The sequence below is a fragment of the Monodelphis domestica genome, chromosome 1 (genome assembly GCF_027887165.1).
Source record: "Monodelphis domestica isolate mMonDom1 chromosome 1, mMonDom1.pri, whole genome shotgun sequence".
In the NCBI taxonomy this organism is placed as follows: domain Eukaryota; kingdom Metazoa; phylum Chordata; class Mammalia; order Didelphimorphia; family Didelphidae; genus Monodelphis; species Monodelphis domestica.
In genome coordinates, this window is record NC_077227.1 from 435,097,925 (window position 1) to 435,122,150 (window position 24,226).

General features: G+C 35.5%; 1 protein-coding gene across 10 annotated transcripts in view; it reads left to right on the top strand.

Annotated features, from left to right (window-relative positions):
• ANKRD27 (ankyrin repeat domain 27) overlaps positions 1-24,226 on the top strand; it is a 94,624-nt gene that overhangs the window by 35,973 nt on the left and 34,425 nt on the right. For 7 of the 10 annotated variants that reach the window (XM_007474784.3, XM_001367714.4, XM_007474786.3 and 4 more), the window contains 12 exons: positions 1,407-1,517; positions 4,274-4,430; positions 5,411-5,565; positions 5,777-5,836; positions 5,929-5,982; positions 6,089-6,154; positions 6,240-6,316; positions 6,924-7,045; positions 8,886-8,964; positions 9,631-9,763; positions 15,014-15,106; positions 16,402-16,529. In XM_007474784.3, coding sequence (XP_007474846.2) covers positions 1,407-1,517; positions 4,274-4,430; positions 5,411-5,565; positions 5,777-5,836; positions 5,929-5,982; positions 6,089-6,154; positions 6,240-6,316; positions 6,924-7,045; positions 8,886-8,964; positions 9,631-9,763; positions 15,014-15,106; positions 16,402-16,529 — 1,235 coding nt within the window. The remainder of the gene's footprint in view (positions 1-1,406; positions 1,518-4,273; positions 4,431-5,410; positions 5,566-5,776; positions 5,837-5,928; positions 5,983-6,088; positions 6,155-6,239; positions 6,317-6,923; positions 7,046-8,885; positions 8,965-9,630; positions 9,764-15,013; positions 15,107-16,401; positions 16,530-24,226) is intronic. The other 3 variants (XM_007474785.3, XM_056812213.1, XM_056812212.1) reach the window with 2 other exon arrangements.

Sequence of the window (24,226 nt, forward strand, 5' to 3'; positions counted from 1 at the left end):
TTATTTCAAGTGAAGTAGAAAGTAACTAGGGAATTAAGAGGGGGTGGATCGGGTTGAAAGAAGAGAACCTGTCTTTAAGTTACATCTTTACTTTATAATGGCCACATGATTAATTAGTCATGACAAATAATTACTTTTTTAATTGACTTTTAAAGCACTAAGTGAACCAGAATTTAAGAATACCTTAAAGGATCAACAATACATACAATACATTTTAAAGCAAATCTATAAGGCAAAGGAAATAGAGGATGAATATTTTTATTTCAAAGTAAAATTATACCATTTTATTCATATTCAAAGTAGACTTGCAGATCTGAATAAGAAAATGTTTATTAACAAATATATTTCCTTGTCAGTTAACTGGGCTGGTCCTGTTTGTGTTAATCAAGACCCTGTCCCACTGCTTTAGTGACTGAATCCATGTGATAGCTGCTTGTGGTTAAAGACATCTTCCTAGACCATCACACAGGTCCTATTGTAAGGATATTTGGATATTTTAGTTGCAGTAGATTGAAGGAGCATTTCATAAGTATTTTCTTTTTTAATCCTTACTTTCTATCTTAGAATTGAAGCTAAGTATTGGTTCCAAGGCAGAAAAATGCTAAGGGGTAGGCAATAAGGGTTAAGTAACTTGCCCTGGGTCATATAGCTCTCAAATGTTTGAGGCCAGATTTGAACCTAGGACCTCCCAACTCCAGGCTTGGCTCTCTATCCACTGAGCTACCTAGTTGTCCTTCATAAGTAATTTAAATTGGGGTTCCTCTTGTAGTTTCTGTGGAGGTGACCTATAATGAAAAAACTTGATGTAGTGAAAAGAGGCTTGGTTTTGGAGTAAGAAGACCTTTGTCTTAGCTCTTAGCTCTGCTGCATATGATCTTGGGCAAGTCACTTACCGTTCTTAAGGCACAGTTTGTTCAGCTGTAAAGTGAGGGGATTGATGGGCTTCTGAGGTTCTTTTGAACTCCAGATTTGTGGTTCTATGATAAGATGATTTATTAAGGTCCCTTCTAGCTATAAATCCTATATATGCTTATGTTGAATTAACCTGTTTTGGTCTTGGAGAATTTTTCACTTAGCAGCAGAAATCTTAGGTCATAACATGGAAAGGAAATCAGTTTGTCTACAAGGAAGCACCCTCCGCCTCGTCCATAGAACTGAGAAAGTGGGGTCGAAGTGGTGGGAAATCATGCTGCTTCCAGAATAATATGGCCTTTCTTTTGTTAGTAGTTGTCATCAGTGAGGTTTTCTTTGATTTTGTATCCTAGCTTTTGTAACAGAAAGATTCAAAAGGTGAATTTAGCTGGACTGGTTTTAAAAAAGCAATCATTGTAATAAAATCAGAACCTGCGCAAATGCTTTTGATGTTCTGAGTATCATGGTAATTACTTAACTAATTTTTTCTCTAGGTTTTAGTACCTTGCAAAGGAAGCCTATCAAGCAGCTCACAGTCTACCTGCCAGTTTGATTCCTATGTCCTGAAACCAGCGGGAGAGAGTTTTCAGACCTTAAATGGAAAGGTATTCCATTTCTTCATGGTTCCTCTAGGGGGACCCTTACAGAGGAAGGGAGTTGTGTGGGCAAGGGGAGGCAGGGCAGACTCCTAGCAGGACTGAGGCGCTTCACTTCTTTCTGTTTGCCTTGGGGACACCGGAAGCCCTCCTCTTGACAAGGGGGCGCGCTGGTGGTAGGCTGAAGGAGGGGGCTTGTGGCCCGGGGCTAATTATCAGCCTTGTCATAGTTGTCAGTCAGGCTGTTGATCTTATGGGTAACTTAGGATTCACTTCTTTGTCTTCAGAAAGGGAGCCTTTATCTCCTTGGCAAAGTCAGAAGTAAAGAACATTTTGCTCATATTTCTCTCCCCTTAGTGTTCTGCTTTGTGTTGCCCAGAGCCAGGGCTTATTAAATCTTTTGGGTGGTCGTGATTCAGTGTTTCTTTGTCTCATTTCTTACCAGCTCCCTAGGAGTCTGGACTTCTGTTGAATATAATTGTGTCCAGTTATTGCTGAGCTTGTATAAGGGTTCTATTCTTAAGTGTCAACCTGAGATCGAGAAAAATGTTATTCTTTGTTCTCCCATTGTCCCTTTTAGTTACCCTTGTTCCTGAGGAAGAACTCACTCCCCTTCATCTTCTCCTTTTCTGCAGGACCTTGCACTGAGCTGGTTCTGGGGCTTTTGGTGGTGTAACAATTAAATTGATATTTCTACCCAGATATATATTTTATAAAGTTTATTAGAAAGGGTAGACAATCATAGTTTTAAATCTCATAATTCCTCTAAGTAACCTGACCATGAGTTGCCTGCCTGCCAGTCCCTTCCTCTTTCCCCCTTACCTTTTTGCTCTGTTCCCACATCCATTCAAAAAGCTCTGGTCAGTCACTGCCCTCTCACTTTTACTGACATATAGCACATACACGGTCACAAAGCCTGGCATAACTGTGTTATGTGAGGAATGTTGATGGTCAGGTCATGCTACTCATGAAGGGGAGAGAATGAACTTCCTTGACACGATTTCTCCCTGTGATCCTTTGGGAGTCCAGTCTCCCCAATGGATCATTTAAATATGAATATCTTTAACTAAATACCTTCTAGCTAAAAGTACATACAATATTGCATTTTTAGAGGTAAATATGAGAAATAAAATGCAAAAACTGATTGATAGACGCATTGACAAAATGCCAATTGGGGGCAGTCCCCTTTGGCATAAGAGTTTTACATTCAGAATAAGTATGTTCAACCTCCTTCAATTCAGTTCATTATATCCCAAAGTTCATTCTGGATCTTTTGATGCAGTGTGTGGCTTCTTCAGGCATCTTTATAGTACCTTCTCCAAAAAGATCTGCTTTCTTGATATAGAATGTTGGCAAGTTTCTTTTCTTGAAATTTCTCCAAAAATTTTAAAATATTGGATTGTAGGATAATTACACAGTGGCTAATAAGTTTAATGTCACTCCCTCACTAGTAGCATCCATATTTTCACAGGGAATTTCTAGATACCAAAGAAACCATTAAGATCCAAATAAGTGATTCTAGTGGTGGAGTTTAGGCACTATAGCCTGCTGATGGGAGAGAGATTTTGGAGGGAGGAATTTGTCTCTAGATTTCATATAAAGCCATCTGTCTCTATCCTAGGTGAAGGTCTAGTCCTTCAGACCCCACTTCAGGGGCTGAAACCTTATAAAATTCTTTCCATTGATCAGGAAGAGTTCAGAATAAAGCCTTGTATATCTTTTTCTAGCAGTTTCCATTCTCTTAATATGGATAATAGGATTATAGGTTTATGGCTATGGAACCTTGGAGGTCCATTCTGGATACCCAGAAGAGTCAGGAGACTCAGCGAAGGTCTGCATGGTAGTAAGTGGCTTGGGTCCTCTGACTTGGGATGCAATACTCTTTCCAGGGTGACATGCTGCCTTCCAAGTACTTATCTGCCATCTGGGTAAGCAGGCACTTAACATTTATATCAGTGAGATCACAGACCTTTCAAAGCAGATAATGGAAAGACTTGTTTCTTTTCATATAATTAAGCAGTTTGGTATCATTTTTGTCAATAGTGCACAGGTAGGTTAAAGGCCTTACTTGAACACATAGCAATAGACTGATCTCCGAAAGAAATTGGGCATATTATGGCTTTTCAGAAAAACAAAGCTTGCTCCAAGGAAGGTTGGTGCCTATACAATGTGGATAGAGACATATGTAAGGTTGTAAGTTTTGTTCAAATTAATGTAATGATCAAATTGAGTCAGCTGGGTGGCTCAGTGTATAGAGTGCCAGGATTATAGAAGAGACATCCTGGGTTCAAGTCTGGCCTGAGACACTTCCTAGCTGTGTGACTCTGGGCAAGTCACTTAACCCTCATTGCCTAGCCCTCTGCTTTCTAAGATAGGAGGTAAAGGTTTTTAAAGGTTTTTTAAAAAAATCATGATCTAATGTCTCATTCAAACTATATCAGCCCCCCCCCTTTTTATATAGTTTTTCCCCTAAAAGGTAATTTTTTTTCTACCTTTTATCAAATATCTTAGCTCTTTCTCCCACATTTCATTGAAAAAGGAAAATGTCATAACTATAGTGTGATCTTTGTGCAGAAGAGAAGACTGTTGGGTACCTTTTCATAGTGCAATTAAGAGAAAAATATGTAACCTGTCATATTCAAACCCACAGAGGGGAACTGATTTTTTAAAGAGCACTGATTTTTTAAAGAGAGGCTTTTGGCATTGGGTAGTGGGAGGAATGTTAGTGAGAGGTTGTATGATCAATTACTACTTTTTAATTTCAGGAGCTTTTTATACAAGGAAATAGAATTAAATTAGGAGCTGGTTTTGCCTATCCTCTCACAGTGCCCATTCTCTTTGAAGAAACTTTCTACAATGAAAAAGAAGAAAGTTTTAGCATACTATGTATAGCTCATCCATTGGAGAAAAAAGAGAGCACAGGTATTTTTAGAGAAAACTTTCTCATTGTACATTTTGTTTTTAAAATTATATGTATTTATATGTTTGTGTATTTGTATTTATAGTGATCGTATAAAATTATTTTAAATAAAGGACAAAGCCTTCCAAGGGTGGTATAGTAGAAAGAACACTGGACCAAGAGTCTGGAGATCTGGTTTCAAGCCCTTAATTCAGCCATTAAATAATCATATGACTGTTGGCAAACCACTTAACTTTTAAAAAGTCTCAGTTAAACCTCATATGGAAAATGGATTTAATGATACTTTATCCAACAGAGTTGCCATGCTCAAGTGAGATAATGCATAAACAAATGTGCTTTGAAACCTGCAAAATGTTTAACAAAAGTTTGGTGATATTTTTTAAATCTAAAAATAATTTTGCAGTATCATATAATTCCATTTGAAAAATGTATAGACATTTCTTTAAAAAAAAACCCAATGTGAATTAAATATCTTTTTAGGAATAGTCAGTTAAATCTGTTGACTGGGATAGTTGATGGAGTTCATCTTTAAACTTTGTTCACCAGGCATCTTTTTTTTTTCTTTTAAGATCATCTGCTTCTGAGACTGTATTTTTTTACTGAATGCGAATTATTTTGTTTTGGGAAAATTGAGTTTACTATTGACATCTAGAGACAGTTTTATTTGAATGTTACTATTATATTTTTCATTTTTTTTTTACCAGTAAACAGGATAGTCAGAATAGCATAATGCCCTGCTGGCTTTTAGTCATTCATTCACTGTTATAGTCTTGTCCTGGTCCCTATGCTTGACCAGTCTTTTGGATATACAGTATAAAATTAGCTTTTAACATGAGCCTTAATTGAGCCTGATATTATCATACCATCTAAAAATGATCTTGCTCTTTTATACCAGGAGGTCCATTTCCAGTTTTGGAAATGAAGTGAAGAGATAGGGACCATAAGAGTCTTTGGTTGTGCTTACCTCTTGTTTTCTTTGCAGAAGAATCTTCAACCTCATCAAATTCTTTTCCCCTGAAAACAATTGAAGATGTAAGAGAATTTTTGGGAAGATACTCAGAGAGATTTGATAAAAATATTGCATCTTTCCACCGAACATTCAAAGATTATGAAAGAAAGAGCCTCCGTCATTACATAGTCAGTAGCTTGTAACTTTATAAATAATTTCAATTGTTTTTTAAATTCAGGAAAGTCATTATTTCTTAATTTAAAAGTCTTTTGGAGATTTTGGCTCTTCGGGGAATATTTACTCTTCTTATTTTAAAAATGTTCAAGTTGATTTATGTATGTTGATATTTTAAAGTAACAGTTTTTCTAGATACTTTTTTAAAAATTCCTTTTTGTATAGGATTCCGTGAATGCACTTTATACTAAATGCCTCCAGCAGTTGTTAAGAGATTCTCATTTGGTAAGCAAACTGGTTTGTAGATTCAGATATTTATTTGCAGTTTTGCATAATACAAATAATGTACTTTTTAACATAATTTTCTTAATGTCTAGAAAATGCTTGCCAAACAGGAGCTTCAGATGAATTTGATGAAACAGGCAGTTGAAGTAAGTAGTTATGGTTGCATTGTAGAAAGTTGTATTGTATATTAAAATATTTTGTTTCTCATTGCATAATATGCTTCCTAAAATTATAATCTGGCTAACTTTGCAGATGTATATTCATCATGATATTTATGATCTGATATTTAAATATGTGGGAACTATTGAAGCAAGTGAGGTAGGTTTTAAATACATTTCAGAAGAGAGATGGAAGTCATTTTTTATATTTTTCAAGAAACTAAAACATAGAAATTTATTGTTAGGACGCTGCATTTAATAAAATTACAAGAAGCCTTCAAGATCTTCAGCAGAAGGATATTGGTGTTAAACCAGAATTCAGGTAAGAGTTAAAGTATAAGGTTTTGGTTGTTGCCTTTTCCTGAGATTTGGTTTTGGGTAGTTTTTGATTCCTGGATCATAGAGAGGGATTAAAAAAACATGGGTTTCAATTTTTCTCCTCATCATTCCCTTTAGGGAGATGAGAAGTTAGCAATTATATATTTTCTAGATTAATACAGTACAGTAAGAAGCAAACTGCTTCTGGAGTTAGATGCCTTGGGTTCGTGTCCCACCTCTGGCCCCTGATACTTGTGTAACTTTGGGCAATTTCCTGAAATTTTCTGGGCCTTAATTTCCTCATCTTTAAAGTGAGGAGATTGGATTAGCTGAATAATGAGGCTCCACTAGCTCTAGATTTGTGATCTCCACTGTTGCCAGTTCATTAGAGTTTTGTATTTAACCCAGTTACATTTTGTCACTGATGAGTCAGATTTCCATTTTGAATATTATTCTTTTGCTTTGTCTTCATTACTTAAAAAAATTATATGTGTGTGTATATATATATATATATTTGTGAAGTAAGAAACTTGAAATGCTTGTGAAAGGATCAGGAATTAGTAAGAGCTTCTTATTTCTGAACTAAATTGTCTCTCTAAATTATATTACAGCTTCAACATACCCCGTGCAAAGAGAGAACTGGGTCAACTGAATAAATGTACCTCTCCACAACAGAAGTTGGTTTGTCTTCGAAAAGTGGTACAACTAATTATGCAATCTCCTAGCCAAAGAGGTTTGTGTACAGGGAAGGAAACTGGGGACAGCATCTTCCTACAATGTTGAGAATTAGGGAGAGTAATAGTTAATGGAAGGTTATAGGGGTTATATAACCAGTTGACCACCTACCATTTACTCAGCACCCAACATATACCTGGTATTGTGTGCTCAACACTAGGGATACAAAAAAAGGTAAAAAAATAGCCCCTGCCTTCAAGGAGCTCCCAATCTCCTGGGAGAGACCACATGCAAATAGCTATGTACAAACAGGATACAGGATAAACTGGGAGTAGTCTTAGAGGAAGGGCCCAAGATTAAGGAGGGCCAAGAAAGGATTCTTGCAGAAGGTAGGACTTTAGGACTGCAGAAGTTGAGTCTTGAAGGAAGCCGAAAGGCAGAGAGGAGGAGGAGGGAGAACATTTCTGGCATAGGAGACAGCTTGTAGAAGCAGTTGGAGTCGCTAGGAGTATCATGCTGCAGGGAAAGCAAGGAAGTAGAAGTTAACAAAGAACATGGAGGAGGAGTGAAATGTAAAAAGCCTGGGAAGGTAAGAAAAGGCTGAGTTATGAAGAGCTTTGAAAACTAAAGAGTGGATTTCATATTTGATCCTAGATGTAAGAGAGAGCTGTTGGAGTCAGGTCTGTGTGATAGAAAGGGAAAGGAAATTAAATCATGAGGAGATAGAATTGAACAACAGATTTAGTACAAGAAGATTTAGATTCTGGTCCCTGCTCTGTTACCTGCTTCCTATGTAGTCTCAGGTCATTTAAACTGTAGACCACAATTTCTTCATTTACAAAATGGGAATAACTTTATAGAGCTGTTATAAGGCAAAATCAAACATAGTGCCCAGCACATAGTAGGTGCATAATAAATGCTTATTAATTTAAAAATGAGATACTAGATTAGCATGTCACACTTTTCAAAATACTTCATATATTTTAAGGTCATTTATTATTATTACTATAATTGTTAATAATGATGATAAAGTAAATTATCATTAATAATAATGATGATAAAGTAAATTATCTATTTCCAGTGTGACTTGATGGAAGTTTGTTACTAATGAAATCTTGATACAGGCAGACTCTTGCAATAGGCATAATGTAAAAGGCACCAGTGTTAAAGGTGAGGGCCTAGACATAACTGGAGTGGTAGGAGATACTAGATACATTTTAATGAAGAGAGAATCGTGTTTTGTTTGCAACCACTGGTAGAGGATATTAATTTTCACCTAATTATGCTTAGAAAAATGACCAAGTTTATTTTCAGTTTTATCAGGCTTTTTGCAATATGGGAATATGTATAGCACATTAGACACTCTAATTGGCTATTCTTTTCAGATGTTAGAAAAATATGCTTTTGATGAATAGTCATCATCCCACTTAGAGCATAGTCAGCTCCTTCTCCTCTTTGTTCTCCTTGTTGAGAAACATGTGTATTTACTTTCACATAGAGTGTAAGCTGGTGAGTCATATGTCTAATTAGGATATTTTAAAAATCTGGAGTTAGATAACTAACACACAGTATTTGAAATGTATATTTGAATTGGAGAAAAATATCTTTGTTAATAGCTTTAGGGAGATGTGAAACTCAATCTCTTGTCAGACTTCCATGATCTCTTAGTTCCCTCAAAAAAAAAAAACATAAAGTTGTGTTGTATCCTATTAAAGGCCATTCAATCTATTTGTATATGCAAAGAATGAGTATTGTTTTTCCATTGAATCTGACTTCTAGCTCTAGAATAGTATCATGTTACTGTGGAATACAAATCATATTGGTATGTGATTTTGGAGAAAGGTAGAAAGATATTTAACTATAGTATCTTTGTCTTTTTGAACATTTTTTTCCTACAGTTAACATGGAGACCATGTGTGCTGATGATCTACTGTCTGTCCTGCTGTATTTACTTGTGAAGACAGAGATACCAAATTGGTAAAATATTTTTGTTAAGATGTTTTTTGCCTGCAACATTACAGCGATTTCCATTATCTAGTATCTGATATTTTGAGTAGCCTAGTTTTATAAGACTGGGTACTTGATCACTTTACCAGGTTGAATAATGGTTTCTTTTAGGAAAATAAAAGAAAATGTTAGTTTTTGTTTATCTTCCCCCTTATATACTTATATACAGGAGAATGACAAAACTAAATTTTTTGGATATTTTTCTTAAGTTTTTTAACTTATGAAATACCAAGCACACTAGCAGCAATCATTAAATAACCTGTGTGATTCATACATTTTTGCAACTTTTCTTACTGATAGATTTTCCGGACTTGTATGCTAAAATTAATTTTTATTGTTGAGTAAATGCCAAAAATACTTGCATTCTTTTATGAGATTTTCATTTGAGTTCTGTTAAATGTATAATACCTTCTCATTGGACAGAATATGGAGTTCTGTTATTGTTCTTTAGTTATGTTGAATCTGTTTAAGATTAAGCCCAGAAGATAATGAAATTGATCTAATTAATTGAACAATGCCATATTCATTCTTGACAGTTGTAGTCAGTTTAGTTTGGGGACCAGACTGACCATGGATTCTTTGTGCATGTGTCAATTGGGAAAATATCATTATAACTTTTCTTTCTTTCTTTGTTAGGATGGCAAATTTGAGTTACATCAAAAACTTCAGATTTAGTAGTTCAGCAAAAGATGAATTGGGTTACTGTCTGACTTCTATAGAGGCTGCGATAGAGTATATTCGACAAGGAAATCTCTCTGAAAAGCCTCCTGTAAGAATTTAGTTTGATTATTCTACTTACTTTGATATAATCTGCTTGATTTTGAAGGAATAAGGGGACAAGGTTTAAATACATCTTACAGGAGAATGAGCTACATTACTGCTTGAAGAGATTTGGGTGAAGGGGAGCTGAGCTTGAGCATTCTGACATTACCAGGAAACAACTTTTGTTATTCACTTCAATTTGCCTAAGGAATTGTTTATTTATGTGTGTGTATAACATATACATGTGTATGTATATGTGTACATGTTTATGTAAGTATATCTTGAATGCAAAAAATTGTCACAAAGATTCCCCCCCCCCCCATTTAGTTGCTTTTCTTCTCATCCAAGGTACCTTAATTTTGTTTTGGGGAGAGTCTTTCAATTTTTTTCATTTTATTTTAGAAATAGAATTCATTCCCAGGCATCTCAGCCACTCCCTACCCTTCCCTGCACCAAAGAAGGCATCACCAACAAAAAGATATGCATATATAAATTATATCTTTCCTGTTTCTATTTATCAGTTTTCTCTAGAGGTGTACATTCATGTTATTTTTCAAATATTAATTCTGTAGCCATATATAATGTCTTGGTTTTACTTTTTTCACTCTTCATTATTTCATGTCAGTCTTTCTAAGCTTTTTTTATTATCCTATTTATTGTTTATTAGTCCATCATAAGTTTACACCACCATTTGTTCAGCCATTCCCCAATTCATGGGCATCCCCTAAATTTTCAGTTCTTTGCCACTACAAAGAGATCTGCTATAAATATTTTGGAACAGTTTTTCAGTTTCATGTAATCACAAATATTTTATCTTTTGTAATTGCCTCCAGTCCTTGTTTGCTTAAGAATATGTCTCCTGAGGCATAGGTGGCTCAGTGAGTTAAGAGCCAGGCCTAAAGATGAGAAGAACTGGGTTCATATCTGTCCTCAGACACTTCCTAGCTGTGTGACTCTGGGCAAGTCACTTAGTTCCCAGTGGTTAGCCCTTACTGCACTTCTGCCTTGGAACCAATACATAGTATTGATTCTGAAGTAGACAGTAAGGGTTTTTTTTTGTTTTGTTTTTTTCCTTAAAGAATACATCACTTAAACCCAACTATGAGGATTATATAATTTGTTTTTCTTCTAATTCTTTTAAATTGTATATAATTTAATTTTAATGTTAGATATACATTTAGACTATATAAAGGAAAGTGGTATTCAAGTGTTTGGTCTAAACCTCATCTTTTCCAGCCTTCTTTCCAGTTTTCCAAGCAGTTTTAAGAAATAAGGAGGGCTTTCCTAAGTCATTTAGGTTTTCCTATTTACTAGACCCTTGATTATTGAGTTGCATTGTTTCTGATTCTCCCTTATCTAGTCTATTCCATTAAGTCTACTTTGATATATATATACATATATATATATATTTTTTTTTTTAACTCGTACCTTCCATCTTGGAGTCAATACTGTGAATTGTCTCTAAGGCAGAAGAGTGGTAAGGGCTAGGCAGTGGGGGTTAAGTGACTTGCCCAAGGTCACACAGCCAGGAAGTGTCTGAGGTAAGATTTGAACCTAGAATGGCCTGTCTCTCAATCCACTGTGATATTGAAATCACTTTAAAAGACTGATATATATTAATTTAAGGTCGCCAAGGAATTTACTTATGTAATTCCAAAATGAAACACTCAAGTCAGCTGCCAAATTTTTATGGTGTTTTTAATTTCAACAGGAGGAAGAAGGTATTAGAGGGAGAGAGAGAGAGAGAGAAGGGAAAGGGAGAGGTTTAAAGAAAGAGGTTTAACTCAGACCCCACTCTGGCTCAGGCTGAGTCAAAGCTGGCTTTAAAGCCTTGGATAGCCAAGGCAGAGAAAGGGGATTAGTCCTTATCACTCACGTGACCAATCTGAAGGAAAGCAGTCCGTGGGGCTCCTCCAACTCCAAGTACCAGCCTCCAACTGCCTCTCGCCCTCTTCACAGGAAGTCTCAAGAACTCCAGAGGCTATTTTCTACCTTACTTCCTACATCTCACATGTGCCAATGGTGGCTCTAGCTTGACCTAGGACCGCCAAGAGGTCTGTCCTTTTTTTTGCACATGTCTGTTGATAGCCTTATTCTCAAATAATTAAATCTTGAGTTTGCTGCAGCCCTTCCTAATCTTGTTACACTGAGTAGGGTGGAGATTGTAGTTTCCAAGACCTGATTCTGTTATTCCAAGTATCTCTATTGTTATTGATCAGGAAATAGCTAAATCTGATCTTCTAAAGAATGGTCTGAATAAGGTAGAGTAGTTTTGAAATTCACAACCCTGAGGCCCAAGGAAGACTAGTCTCTCAAATGGGTCTTGTAAACATACCAGCTATGAAATTACAATAGTTAGAGATAAGGGAAAAATAGGAGAGATAGAAAGAGAGAGACAACAAAACCAATGTTTTGCTGGGCCCATTGACAAAAGCCAATTAGGGGGAAGTCTCCTTTGGCAGAAGAGTGTACATTCAAAATAAATTCAATCAACCACACCCCAAGGTTCATTCTTGATCTTGATGTAATGTAGGTTTTCTGGCATCTTTCTGCAACAGTTCATTCTCTGGATTTAGGAGTTGGCAAACTTCTTCCTTGAAGATCTTTCTCAAACAAAAAAACTTTTCAAAATCTTGGATTTTTATTAAAATACAATCCCCTCTGAAATGGGTGTTAAAAAAAAATCCAGTTCCGCTCAGGATGCATTGTTGAGTTATGGGGGTGTATGAGTCAGTTATTAAAATAATTCAAAAACAATAAAAACAAAACAAGCAAAAACCAAAAAAATATAAAGGGAAAAACATGGAAGAAAGTTAAACTTTTGGGAGAAAGGGAAGAAAAAAATTCAAAATAAGAATCAAAAATACCAAAATCTATGTCTAAAATGTTGAGTAAACAAGAATAACTTCATAATGGGCCCTTGTAAAGGTCCAGTTTAAAATAATTTCTATCCCACAAGTCTGTAGGACAGAATGCAGTAATATTTCACTTACCCATTTGCAGCAAGACTACAGGAAGTTGCCATACTATAAGAAGGAAAGGAACTAGAATTCTATTTTGATAGGGAAGCATCATTCCCTGGTCTGACTTTTTTCATTCTCAGGATATAGGGAGCCAGCATGATAGTCAAATTTTGGTACTTCTATGAGTACTTCATAAAGAGTGTAGATACAAGGAAGTCCTACGACTTAACGTATGTCAAGTGTTGCAACCTCGAGTCCACATTAGTATTTCCTGTGTGCTCTTTTGGCACTATTCAGGTTAAGTCTGTGCTCTGTGTTTTTATCCCATTTCCTGGAATCAGACACAAACATTAATCATAGTCCCATAACATTTTATCAATAAATGGCAGGTTCCCACAGTCTAAACCTGTTTGGGTATTCATTAATAATATAGCAAATATGTATATTTTAAGCTTATATTACTGCAGAGAGAGAGAGAAAAAATTTTGATTGTATGTACCTTTTGTACAAGAAATGAGGAAAGGGGGAAAAATCAAATATTCAAAAGAAAGGCAATAATAAAAAAATAAGGAAAAAGAGAAGAAAAATCAGGAATTCAATGTGATTTTGAAAAACATCATCCACTTGTCAATGAATTATTATCTTCAATGCATGTGATAGGATGCAGTCAATCAGTCTCAACAGAAGATGCTCTCTTTACATGTGAGCAATGAATCCAAGAGTCCTTCTCTCCAACCTTTATAGATGTTGGAGTAGTTAACAATATTTGGAATGGTTCTTCCCAGGAAGGCTGAGTTGGTCCAGTACTCTGGAAGCTCCCAGCTGCCCCCCTACCTTGATATTTTTTATCAGTACCAAATGATTTTGATGACTGCTGATTTATAAGTATAGTTTGCCATCTGGAAGTGCTATTTCCTTTTTATCCCTACTTCTTTTAATTTGCCTTGGTATTCTAGATCTTTTACTTTTCCATATAGATTTTGTTAATATTTTATTGAATCATTATACTCTAGATAATTTAATATGAAATTAAAAGTGTTAACTTTGATAGTAATGTCATTTTTATTAGTATGTCCCGGTGATGAATATAGAATATTCTCCAGCTATTTAAATCATTCTTTATTTCTTTAAGGAACATTTTGTAATTGATTCTGTATAAGCATTTTTTGTTTAGGTAGATCAATCTTCCATTTTGTAGTTATTTGTAATGAGATTTGTATACATATAGATTCAAATCACTTATATTTAGAGATGAATTTTGTTCTGTTAATATTTGACAGTTCTTTGTATCATGTAACTTTTTTAAGAGATTTTTTAAAAATAATAAATCATTCTGGTAGAATGAAGCTCTGTGTGTGTGTAGGGAGGGAAAGATAGAGAGATTAAATTTCTTTTAAAACTACATGAAACTACTAAAAACTCTTAATTTAAAAAAACCTACCTCCATTAAAAGGCATATGTAAAATGGCATGTGTGTGCATAAAAACAGCACACCTCTTGCTTGCTATTTATTCCTGTCATGCAAACAGAACATATTTTGATACTTTAATTTCTACCCTTTATAATATGATTAACCAAGGAAGAGTTGTACTTAGTCTTCTTCTCACTTGTTTTCATACTTTCTCAAAGAGTTATCTTCTGTCTTGTTTATTATTATATTATAATATAATGGTCCAGTAACTTTAATAACTTTGTATCTGTCAACCATAGCCCCCTCCCTAGGATATGGAAACAAATTTTTCTCTCAATAGTTTGTGAATACTTTCTTATTTTTTATCTGTTTCTGGCTGCATTGTCTGATGTTAAGTAATTACATTAATTTAATTATTTTAAATATCTTAAAACACCACTTTAAATGAATTAAATATCTCTGTTTTCCTGTCTGTCATATATCTGCTGTTAGCTATAAACCTGGAGGTTTTAACCTTAGGGACCATTAACTTAAAAACTTATGTTTTTAAAAAAATGTGTTTTGATTATTGTCTTTGAATGTAATTGGTTCCCTTTGTATATTGCTATATATTTTATTTTGTGTATTTATTTTATGAATTTATATGTTATTCTGAGAAAGGGTCTGTGAGCTTTACCAAATTGCCAAAGGGGTCTATGATTCTCATAAAAGTTGAGACCCAGGTGTTAATGGAATTTCTCATGTATAGAAGAGAAAACATCAATTTTTCTCTTTTTCAGTTAGAAATTGTTATGGTTAAGTAGTCTTTGCTTATGTATTTTAAATATTTCTACCATGATATACATCTTACTTATAATTCAAAGGTATTTTGTTTGTCTTCTAGGAATCTGAGGGATTTAGTGACAAATTGTCTCTTAGACAGAGAATGAACTTACTATCCCAGATGAGTTCGACCCCTATTGATTGTTTGTTTAAGGTAAGACCAATGCTTCCTCTGTAGTTAAAGACAACGCATTTTGGTTTGTGTCTTTATAATCCATCATAATGACTCTTCTAATTTGTAATTATAAATGCTAGCTGGGTTTTTACCAAGGCATTTGTTCTTTACCTAGTCCTATAGTGTTAGTTAGTCAAAAAGCATTTATTAAATGCCTAATGTGTGCTAGGCATTGTGTCAAGCCCTTGGGAAATAAAAGGAGGTCAAAGCAGTCCTTTCCTCCAGAAGCTCTCTCTAATGGGAGAGACACTGAGCAAGCAAATATGTATAAACAGGAAATCATTAAGTGAGGGACAGTACTAAAATTAAGAGAAATTTAGAAAGGCTTCTTGTAGAAGACACGATCTTAGTTGCAACTTAAAGCCAAAGAGATCAGAAGGCAGAGATGAAGAACAAGAACATTCTAGGCATGAGAGACAGCCAAGAAAATGCTCAGGGTCAAGAGATAAAGAGTGGAATAGCAAGGAGGCCAGTGTCATTGAATTGAAAAGTACATGGCAATGGGATTAAGGTATAAGAAGTCTCCAAAGGATGGTAAAGGGAGGGATCTTCACTAGGTTAGGAAGGGCTTTGAATACTGAAACAGAGGATTTTATTCAGTCCTGGAGCTGATTGGAAGCCATTAGCATTTCTTGAGTAGGAGGGTGATATAATTGAACCTATCTATGCTTTAGGAAAATAATTTTGATGTCTAAATGGGGGGATGGATTGGAGTGGGGAGAGACTTGAAGAAGGCAGACCCATCAGCAGCCTACTGTAGTAATCCAGGTGTGAAGTGTTGAGGGTCTGCATCAGAGTGGTGGTAGTAGTATCAAAGGAGAGGAAGGAGACATATTCTAGAAATATTTCAGGGATAAAAATGATGTTCTTTGGGTTGGATTGGATTGGATTGGATTGGGTTAGGGGGTGAGAGAGAGTGAGGAATCAAAGAAGATGACACTTGGATTTAGAAGGTGGTGACCTCAACAGTAAGAGGGAAGAGAGAGAGTTCAGGGGGAAAGATAATGCTAAAAATCTTTTGGGAGTAAAAAAACTTCAAAGATGGGGAACTACTATTTTCTCAGTACAAGTCCATTAGTTTAGTATTCAGTTTTTTTCCTCTCCCTCCCAACCCCCTGTCACCTAAACCATTTAAATAATTTAAAAACTTTTTTTGGGAAAAAAAAGAGCCTTATAACCTGAAAATTTGAAATCAAGTAACATTAGAATAGATTGATTACATTATTTGTCTGACAGTATTTTATTATGTCTCCTTTTTTCTGAATTTATTGTAGCACATTGCTTCAGGGAACCAGGAAGAAGTAGAAAAACTTTTGTGTCAGGATGACCATGATAAAGACACCATTCAAAAAATGTGCCATCCTCTTTGCTTCTGTGACAACTGTGAGAAATTGGTCTCTGGGTAAGAGAATCCTTGGGGATAACAAACTGCTTGAGAACATTTATGTTGAAAACATCATGAGCTGGTACAGTGGAAAGAGCTTTTAGGTTCTAATCTTGGCTCTGCCACTTATTGGTCATATAACTTTGGGCAAACTTATAACAGAAGAAATAATTAATTTAACGTTTTTAAACTTCATGTGTAAAATGGGGATAATATCACCTGTCCTTTACATCTTAGAGTTATTTTACATGCAAGATAATTATAGAGAACATGTATGGGAAAAATTTAATAGAGTTTAATATACTATACAGATATGTGAAGAATTAATTGCTTTTCCTGATTTTCAAAGGGGAAAATAAAATCCTCTCTACATAATAATAGGTAGGACTGAAATAATCTACAGATTACTTGACTTGGATTTGATTGTACCTTGAACAACTATGTACTCTGTCTCTATCAGGCTGTAGGCCTGGTCTGATAGGCCTCAGACCTGATTGACTGATACACTGCAATCTGACTACTATATTTTATAAAACCAAGGTTTATTTGAATATTTCACCACAGGGAAAGGAAGGGGGGCCAAAGGAGGTTTCCCTAAACACTATTTCTCTCGTTTTCCTCCCACCAATCTAAGAAATCCTCATGGATCTTTCTTCTGGTCTTCTAGCTGTTTTCCTCTACTCTGATTGCCTTTGAACCCCCAAACCCTATCTAACTTTCCTGATTCTTGGTCCCAAAATATTGTTGGTAGACAAGTAATAGTTCAGGTTGGTTTTGTTAAGGTGAAGGTGAATGGCAAATTCACCCCAAAGGGTCCAGCCAGATGGCTGCAGCTTCACTTTGTTGACATAAAGATCTTCTTGGCTCAGGTTGGCTTCTTCTTAATAAATACGATGTACTGGAACTGGAACAAGATCAGTGGGAACAGATGAAACTTGAGTGGATAATCTCTATATTGGAGACTGGATAGATGATGGGAGAAGTCTCAGATTCAGGATCACTGGCTTCCAACAGAAAGTCCTTTATTTCCCCTTGGCAGGAAGTGCTCTCTTCCAGCTCCTCAAGAGACAGGACCCCCCCCCCCCCAATAAAACAAAACAAAAAACAAAACCCAACAACTCTGGTCATCTTCTTAAATAGGTTCCTGACACTCTTTAGAACCTTTTCCTTTTGCATTCCATGCATGAGCCAGCCTTGGATTGCAAAGCCAAGCCTCTGATTTTTGCAAACCTTTTCCTTTGTTCTCTGTCATTCCTATAGTAAGTAGGATATATAATTTTATTATTAGAGCAAAATTTTTCAGGCATTTTCTAGAATAGGAGCTATTTCATCTTCATCTTCTTCCATTTTTCATTACTCTCTCTTGTGCTGCTTTCTTGAAGTAAGATATAGGAAATAAAGTTAATGTTCATCAGGAGGGGTAGTGGTTAAGTCAATTTCAGTGTATGGCTACAGTGGAATATTATGCTGTAAGAAACAATAAATATGAGTTAGTCATAAAAACTTAGAAAGACTTGAATTTTATTCAGGATAAAGCAAACAGAACCAGGAAAACAAAACATACAATTACTAAGTCAATGTAAAGAAAAAAATTAGATGAATTCATATATTACATAATTTTAATGGCTTAATAATCTTTAACATGGAAGAAATGAAGAAATGCTTCTTTCTTTCATTAGAGCATTGGAGGACTTTGTTAGAGTTGGTTTTGCTTAGCTTTTCCCTCTGATGTTATAAGGTAAGTCACTGTATGAGAGACTAGTGGATATAAGACTTGGAGTTAAAAAACCCTAGGCTCAAATCCTTGCTCTGATGCTTACTGTCTTTGTAATGATTAGTCAAAGTCATGACTTTGACTCTCTCTAAACCTCATTTTCCCATTGGAATTCATTTATGGTTTGTCAATTTCTTTTTCTGAAGTTGGGTTGTTTAAATTGTCTATTCTTTGTTCTTTTATTTGTTTTGTTCTGTTCTTGGCATATTATATTTTTGTAAATATTCAGACATTTTATTATTTAAGTTGACAGTTTTATTGGCATATAATTGTTAAAATAATTTCTCATAATTTCCTTTATTTTTTAATTTGTTGTGATTTCTTTTAATTTTTAATATGAAATCTGGTTTTCCTCTTTTAAAAATGAAAATAATTGCTTTCCCAAAAACCTCTTTAATTCAGTGCTTTTTCATTTCAATTTTATTAATCTTTGATTTTCAGAATTTCTATTTTAGTGTTTGACTTCTTAAAAATTCATTGGTTTTCAAGTGTGTTAAATGCTTAATTAACTGATCTGGTCTTTTGTTTATAAAACTTATGTATTATACCCATTTGATCTATTGTCTCATGGTTTTCACTTTCTTTGATGAAATTATCTATTGTTTTTATGATTTGTTCTTTGAATCACCAATTCTTTAAGATTAAGTGATTTAGTGTCCAATTAATTTTTTAATCCTTTCTTCAGTGGCTCTTTGCTGAATAGTTAGTAAGAAATTCATTATTGATGAGGAATTTATGCCCTAATACATGGTCAGTATTTATAAATGTGATATGCACTGTTGCAAAATATGTATGTTTGCACATTGCTTTCCCTTTCAAGTAACTTCCAGAGATGTGGCATATCTGATATACTAAAAATATTTAACCCCTTAATGTCTTTTTTTGGTTAGATTTGTCTAGGTATGAAAGCAGAACACTAATATAGTTTTATTGTCTATTTCTTCCTGTAAATCATTTAACTTTTCTTTTAATTCTTTTGATATTTTGTATAAAGATTTGGTGTATACATGTCAAGTGTTGATATCAATTCATTTCCTCTGGTGTCTTTAAGGATAATGGTTCATGTTCAGCTGAAGCATGAGATTTCCCTCTAGCCACTTAGTTTAACTGTGTGAATTTTTGTGTTCCAAGTGTGTTTCTTCTAAAGAACATATTTTTGGTTTCTGCTATCTAATCCGTTATGCCACACTCTTCCATTATATGGGTGAGTTCATTGAATTTATATTCACTTATTTGGGTAACAATGTATTTCACTCCATATTGTTTTCTAATACTTTTTTCTTTCTTTGCTTCCTGCCTCCTCCTTACAAAAAAGAAGAGAAGAGTGAGTCAGGAATGTAGACAACACTAGTGGTCTATGCTTGATGCAATCTGTTTCAGCTTTCCTGCTCCTCTTTTCTTCCCTTTGTCCATAAGTCAATGACAATTGGCTTCACAATTTGCTTCTCAAAATTCACAATTTGCCGTCTTGGATTAGTTTGTATTGGTTACATGTATTTTATTTTATTTTTTTGGAAAATTTTATTTAATTAGATGATTTAGAATATTTTTTCCATGGTTACAAGATTCATATTCTTTTCCTCCCCTCCCCCCCAACCTCCTCCTGTAGCTGGCATGCAATTCCACTGGGTTTAACGTGTTAGTGAGCATGTCTTGGTTACATTTAATTCCTTCCCAAATCTACCCATTCTTCTCTCCTTCTGCATCTCTCAATTCCCTATCATTCCCCTTTAAATCATATTATATGTGTGTGCTGCCCTTCTTTAACTGCCTCAGGTAAAAATGAGGTTCAAGCAACATCCATTCTTCTCACACATTCCTCTTTATATCCTTTTTATCTTTTCCTTCAAGATCAGCAAAACGTAACTAAGTGACTACTAGGTCCTTTATCATATTTGGCTCCCTTTGTGATCCTTGTTGACTCTAGGACTCTAAAGTGACACTTGATTCCTCTCCCTTTTTTAGAATACAAATACTTCATCTTCATCCTTAAATAGTTTCTTCAACTTGATCAAACATATTTACTTTTATATTTCTCTCAATCCCTGTGTTAGTATTTCAGTGTTTCTACTTAGCTCTCATCTTTTTATCAGGTTTTCTTGGAATTCTTATATTTCGTTAAAGGACCACTTTTCCCCTTCAGGGTGAAAATAATCAGTTTTACTGAGTAAGTTATTCTTGGTTGTAAAATTTTTGCTTTTTTGAATATCATATTACAAGTTCTCTTCCGCATAATTGTAGCTGTCAATTATTTTGTGATCCTGATTATGGTTCCTTGGTACTCCTGAATGTTTTTAGTGTTTCTTTCTTTGACTTGGGAGTCTTTGACTTTCCTGGGAGTTTTTTATTTTTTGGAGGTTCTTTTTAGGAATTAACTAGAATATTCATTTTATCTTTACTTTGCCTTCAGATGCTCATAGGTCTGAGCAGTTTTCATTTATGATTTCCTGAACTATAATGTCTAGGAATTTATGTTAATATTATTTTATTAGGGTGCAATGAGTCTTGAGGTCATTTGTTTGTGATATTAGATACCTTCTGTTTTCTTGTATTTTATTTCAGTCTTTATTTTTGTTAACCCATACCTCTTTTCTTCAAATTGGTACTAAGTATTGATAGAATACAACAGTAAAGAGTAAAGGTTAGGCAATTGGGGTAGCTAGTAAGTGTCTGAGGCCAGATTTTGTAAAAATTTTCAATTACACAATTTGAACCTTGGACCTTCTGACTCCATGCCTGGTACTCTACCCACTGTTCTACCTAGGTGCCCCATTTTATTCAATATTTAAAAAATTCTAATATTTATTACTCTCTTAGTGGAATCATTAGTTTCTGTTAGACCTATCCAGTTTTCATGGAAACTGTCACTTAAATAATTCTATTCTAATCTATTTGATTTCAGTTCTTTCCTCAAGAGCTTTTATTTCATTTTTTTTTATCTCTTGCTTCATTTCTTCTAGGTATTCATGTGATTATTTTGTTGGAGACAAAAATTTTTTTCCTTAGTCTTTTCTCAAAATTATTCCAGAATTGTTTTTTTGGGGATCTATAGACTTTCAGAAACATTTGGTACTGGTTGGTGTGGTTTTAGTTTATTAATACTTCAAGTTTAGTTCTTGAATTAGGGCTTTTGTGCTATGGTAGGGTTGCCTAGACCCCACTCCCTCTGCTTTTAGGTAGTGTGTCAATCTTGCTTGATCTTGCTCTTAATCCCCTCATTTTCTGTACCTCCTGTTGGGGTTAGGCCTCTATGGATCTTTGAAGTTCAGAGCATTTTATATTGAGAACCCTCTATGGCATCTCAAGACAAGATTTTAGAGACCTTGGAGCCCTGGTGTATCTGAGTAGTACTCCCACTGGCTACTGCTTTTCTCTCTGTTAACTTTCCTAAAAGACCTTCATTGTTAAACTCACCCAGGTTAATAACCACTGTGGTCTTTTTGGGGGGAAGCTTTCTGGTCTTACTCTCTTTAGACAGAGAGTTACATTGTTTCTGTATTGGGAGGCTTGGATCCCATTGGAAGAAGGGTTTCAGGGGTTTGGTGTAAAAACCAAGAAGAAAAAGGATCTGAAGAGAGGGGAATCATTGTCCTATGTCAGGAAACTCAGCAAGCCATCAAGAGCCTTCTTTGAGGGTGAAGGAATGTTATACAGATGAAGAAAAGAAAGATGAAAAACCATTAGAAACTTGGAATTGAGAAACAAATTTGAGGCTCTTCCTGAAGATGAAGGGGCTGAATGTCCTGAAGGAGTAGCTATTTGTTTTCCATGAAAAGATAAACTACATCCGAGTGGGCTTTCAAGTGAAAGATCTTCCCAAAGGGCCAGAAAAAGAAGCAGCTACAAAACATGAGTAGTAGTTTGTGGCTTCCTGCTGAGTGTAATGAGCCATCTGTTTATCTACCTCAGAATAAGAATGAAGAGACCCACAATATTAACACAGAATGCACTGAATATAGCTTACAAGCAAGATAATTTAGAGATTCTACTACAAAAAAGCAAATCTGATTCCAGAGGTATCACTGAGGCTTTATAAGCTGAAACCCATGACTAGAATATAGCTTTGGAAAGGTATAAGTCAGGAAGGGGGCTGTGAGAGGCCAGGCTTATCTTGGAATTAGAATGAAATGGGGTGGGGGCAGCTAGGTGGTTTAGGGCATTGAGAGCCCCACTTAGAGATGGGAGATCTGTGGAAGAGACATGCATGCAAAGGACAAAAAGCTGGAGATTGATCATCTGTCAGTCAAATGAAGATTCCATTTGGAATGTGACTGGGAAACCGTTGGAGGCAAGAGCCATCTGCTGGACTTGGCTGAAGGTCTTTGGCTGATGGTGGTGGTTGACGCAAGAAGCTGGTTTTATCTCTGGAACTTGGGATAATCAATCTGGAGGTGGCCTGGCTGATTTGAAGGAAGAAAAAGAAGGACACTAGTCCTTCTATCTCTCTTTGACTGGCTCTGTTTCAAAATAATGACTGAATTGGCATTTCTCTCAATATCCTCCAACACAAGACTCACTGTAGATAATGGGGGAAAACCCTATCCCTCTTACCTTATCCTCTATCTTGTCCTGTCTTCCTCAAATAAACCTTGTTTGACAAAGAAGATTAAGAACTATTTCATTGAAACCTCACAGCTCACACTGAGTGACTTGAAGGAGACTGAAGAAGGGGACAGAGGCTGAAAAGGCTTCTGAAGAGGGAGGTACAAAAGGGAGGAGGTAAGGCAAAAAGAAGATAACTACCTGATCCATTAGTTACCTAGTATCCATCAAATATACCCTCAAAATATCATTGATTACAGCTCCTAGGTTCAAATCTGTCCTCAGATACTTCCTATGTGACTCTGGGCATGTTACTTAGCCCTCATTGTCTAGCCCTTGCTATTCTTCTGCCTTGGAACCAATACATAGAAGATTTTTAAAAGAAAAAAAGAATTAAATAAGACCCTTGTAGAAAATCTAATAGTGAACAAAGGGAAGTTCAGGAGGCAAAGCCAAGACGATGTTATGAAAAACAGAGAAATTTCTTCCCTAGTTCTTTTCATAAGGAGGTTAACAGACATTTCTGGACAGTTAAGGCAAGGTCTAACCAGAAATGGCTGTGCAGAGTATATATTCCAACTTAGGGAGTGGCTGTGCACCAAGAAGAGATTCCAGATCTAGGGCAGAGGGCCTATATCTCTATAGGGTGCAAGAATCAGTGCCAGATGTGCCAGGAGTATTAATCACTACTCAATTCTGGGTTGTAAATGCAAAGTAGATTTTACCTATGGATGAAGTTCCAGATAAGGAGTGGTTGTGGGCCCTATCCTATATACCAAGCAAGGAAGAAGTTCAAAAACAAGTAGCAGCTGTGTGACTTGAACCTGTATAGCAGCGTAGGGATTCTTAGGTCTGTCTTCTAGCTCAGTTTGAAGCCTGCAGAGGAATAATTAAGACAAGAATCCTAGATCAAAGAGAAGTCAACAGTTCTGTCCCTCTGAACCAGCAGATCTTTCTAGCTAACTTAGTAGCCTAATTCAGCAGTGGTCTACTAAAACTCCAAATGGGGAAAACTCATATTCGTGTTGCTCAGACTGAAATACAGCTCAGGAACTTTCAGAGATCAGATGGAGAAGAGGAGGGGAATGTAATCAGTCTTTAGCCGGTATGAGACAACTTTAGGAACACTGAAAGCTTGCAAGTCTTTAACCTGAGCTGTCCCTAAGATCCTGGAATAACAAACACTCAATAACCTGAAAAAGAAACAGTAAAACCAGTCCAGAAATTCCATTTAGAAGTACACAAAGCCTGATATGAACATAAAGTCTGAGGTCAGAAAATAGTCTAGAAGAATGAGCAAACAAAAATCTCACCATAAAAAATTATACAAGCAGATACTCAGGACACAAACTCATAAGAAAAGAATGACACCAAAACATCTCTAAGCAAAACTTCAAAG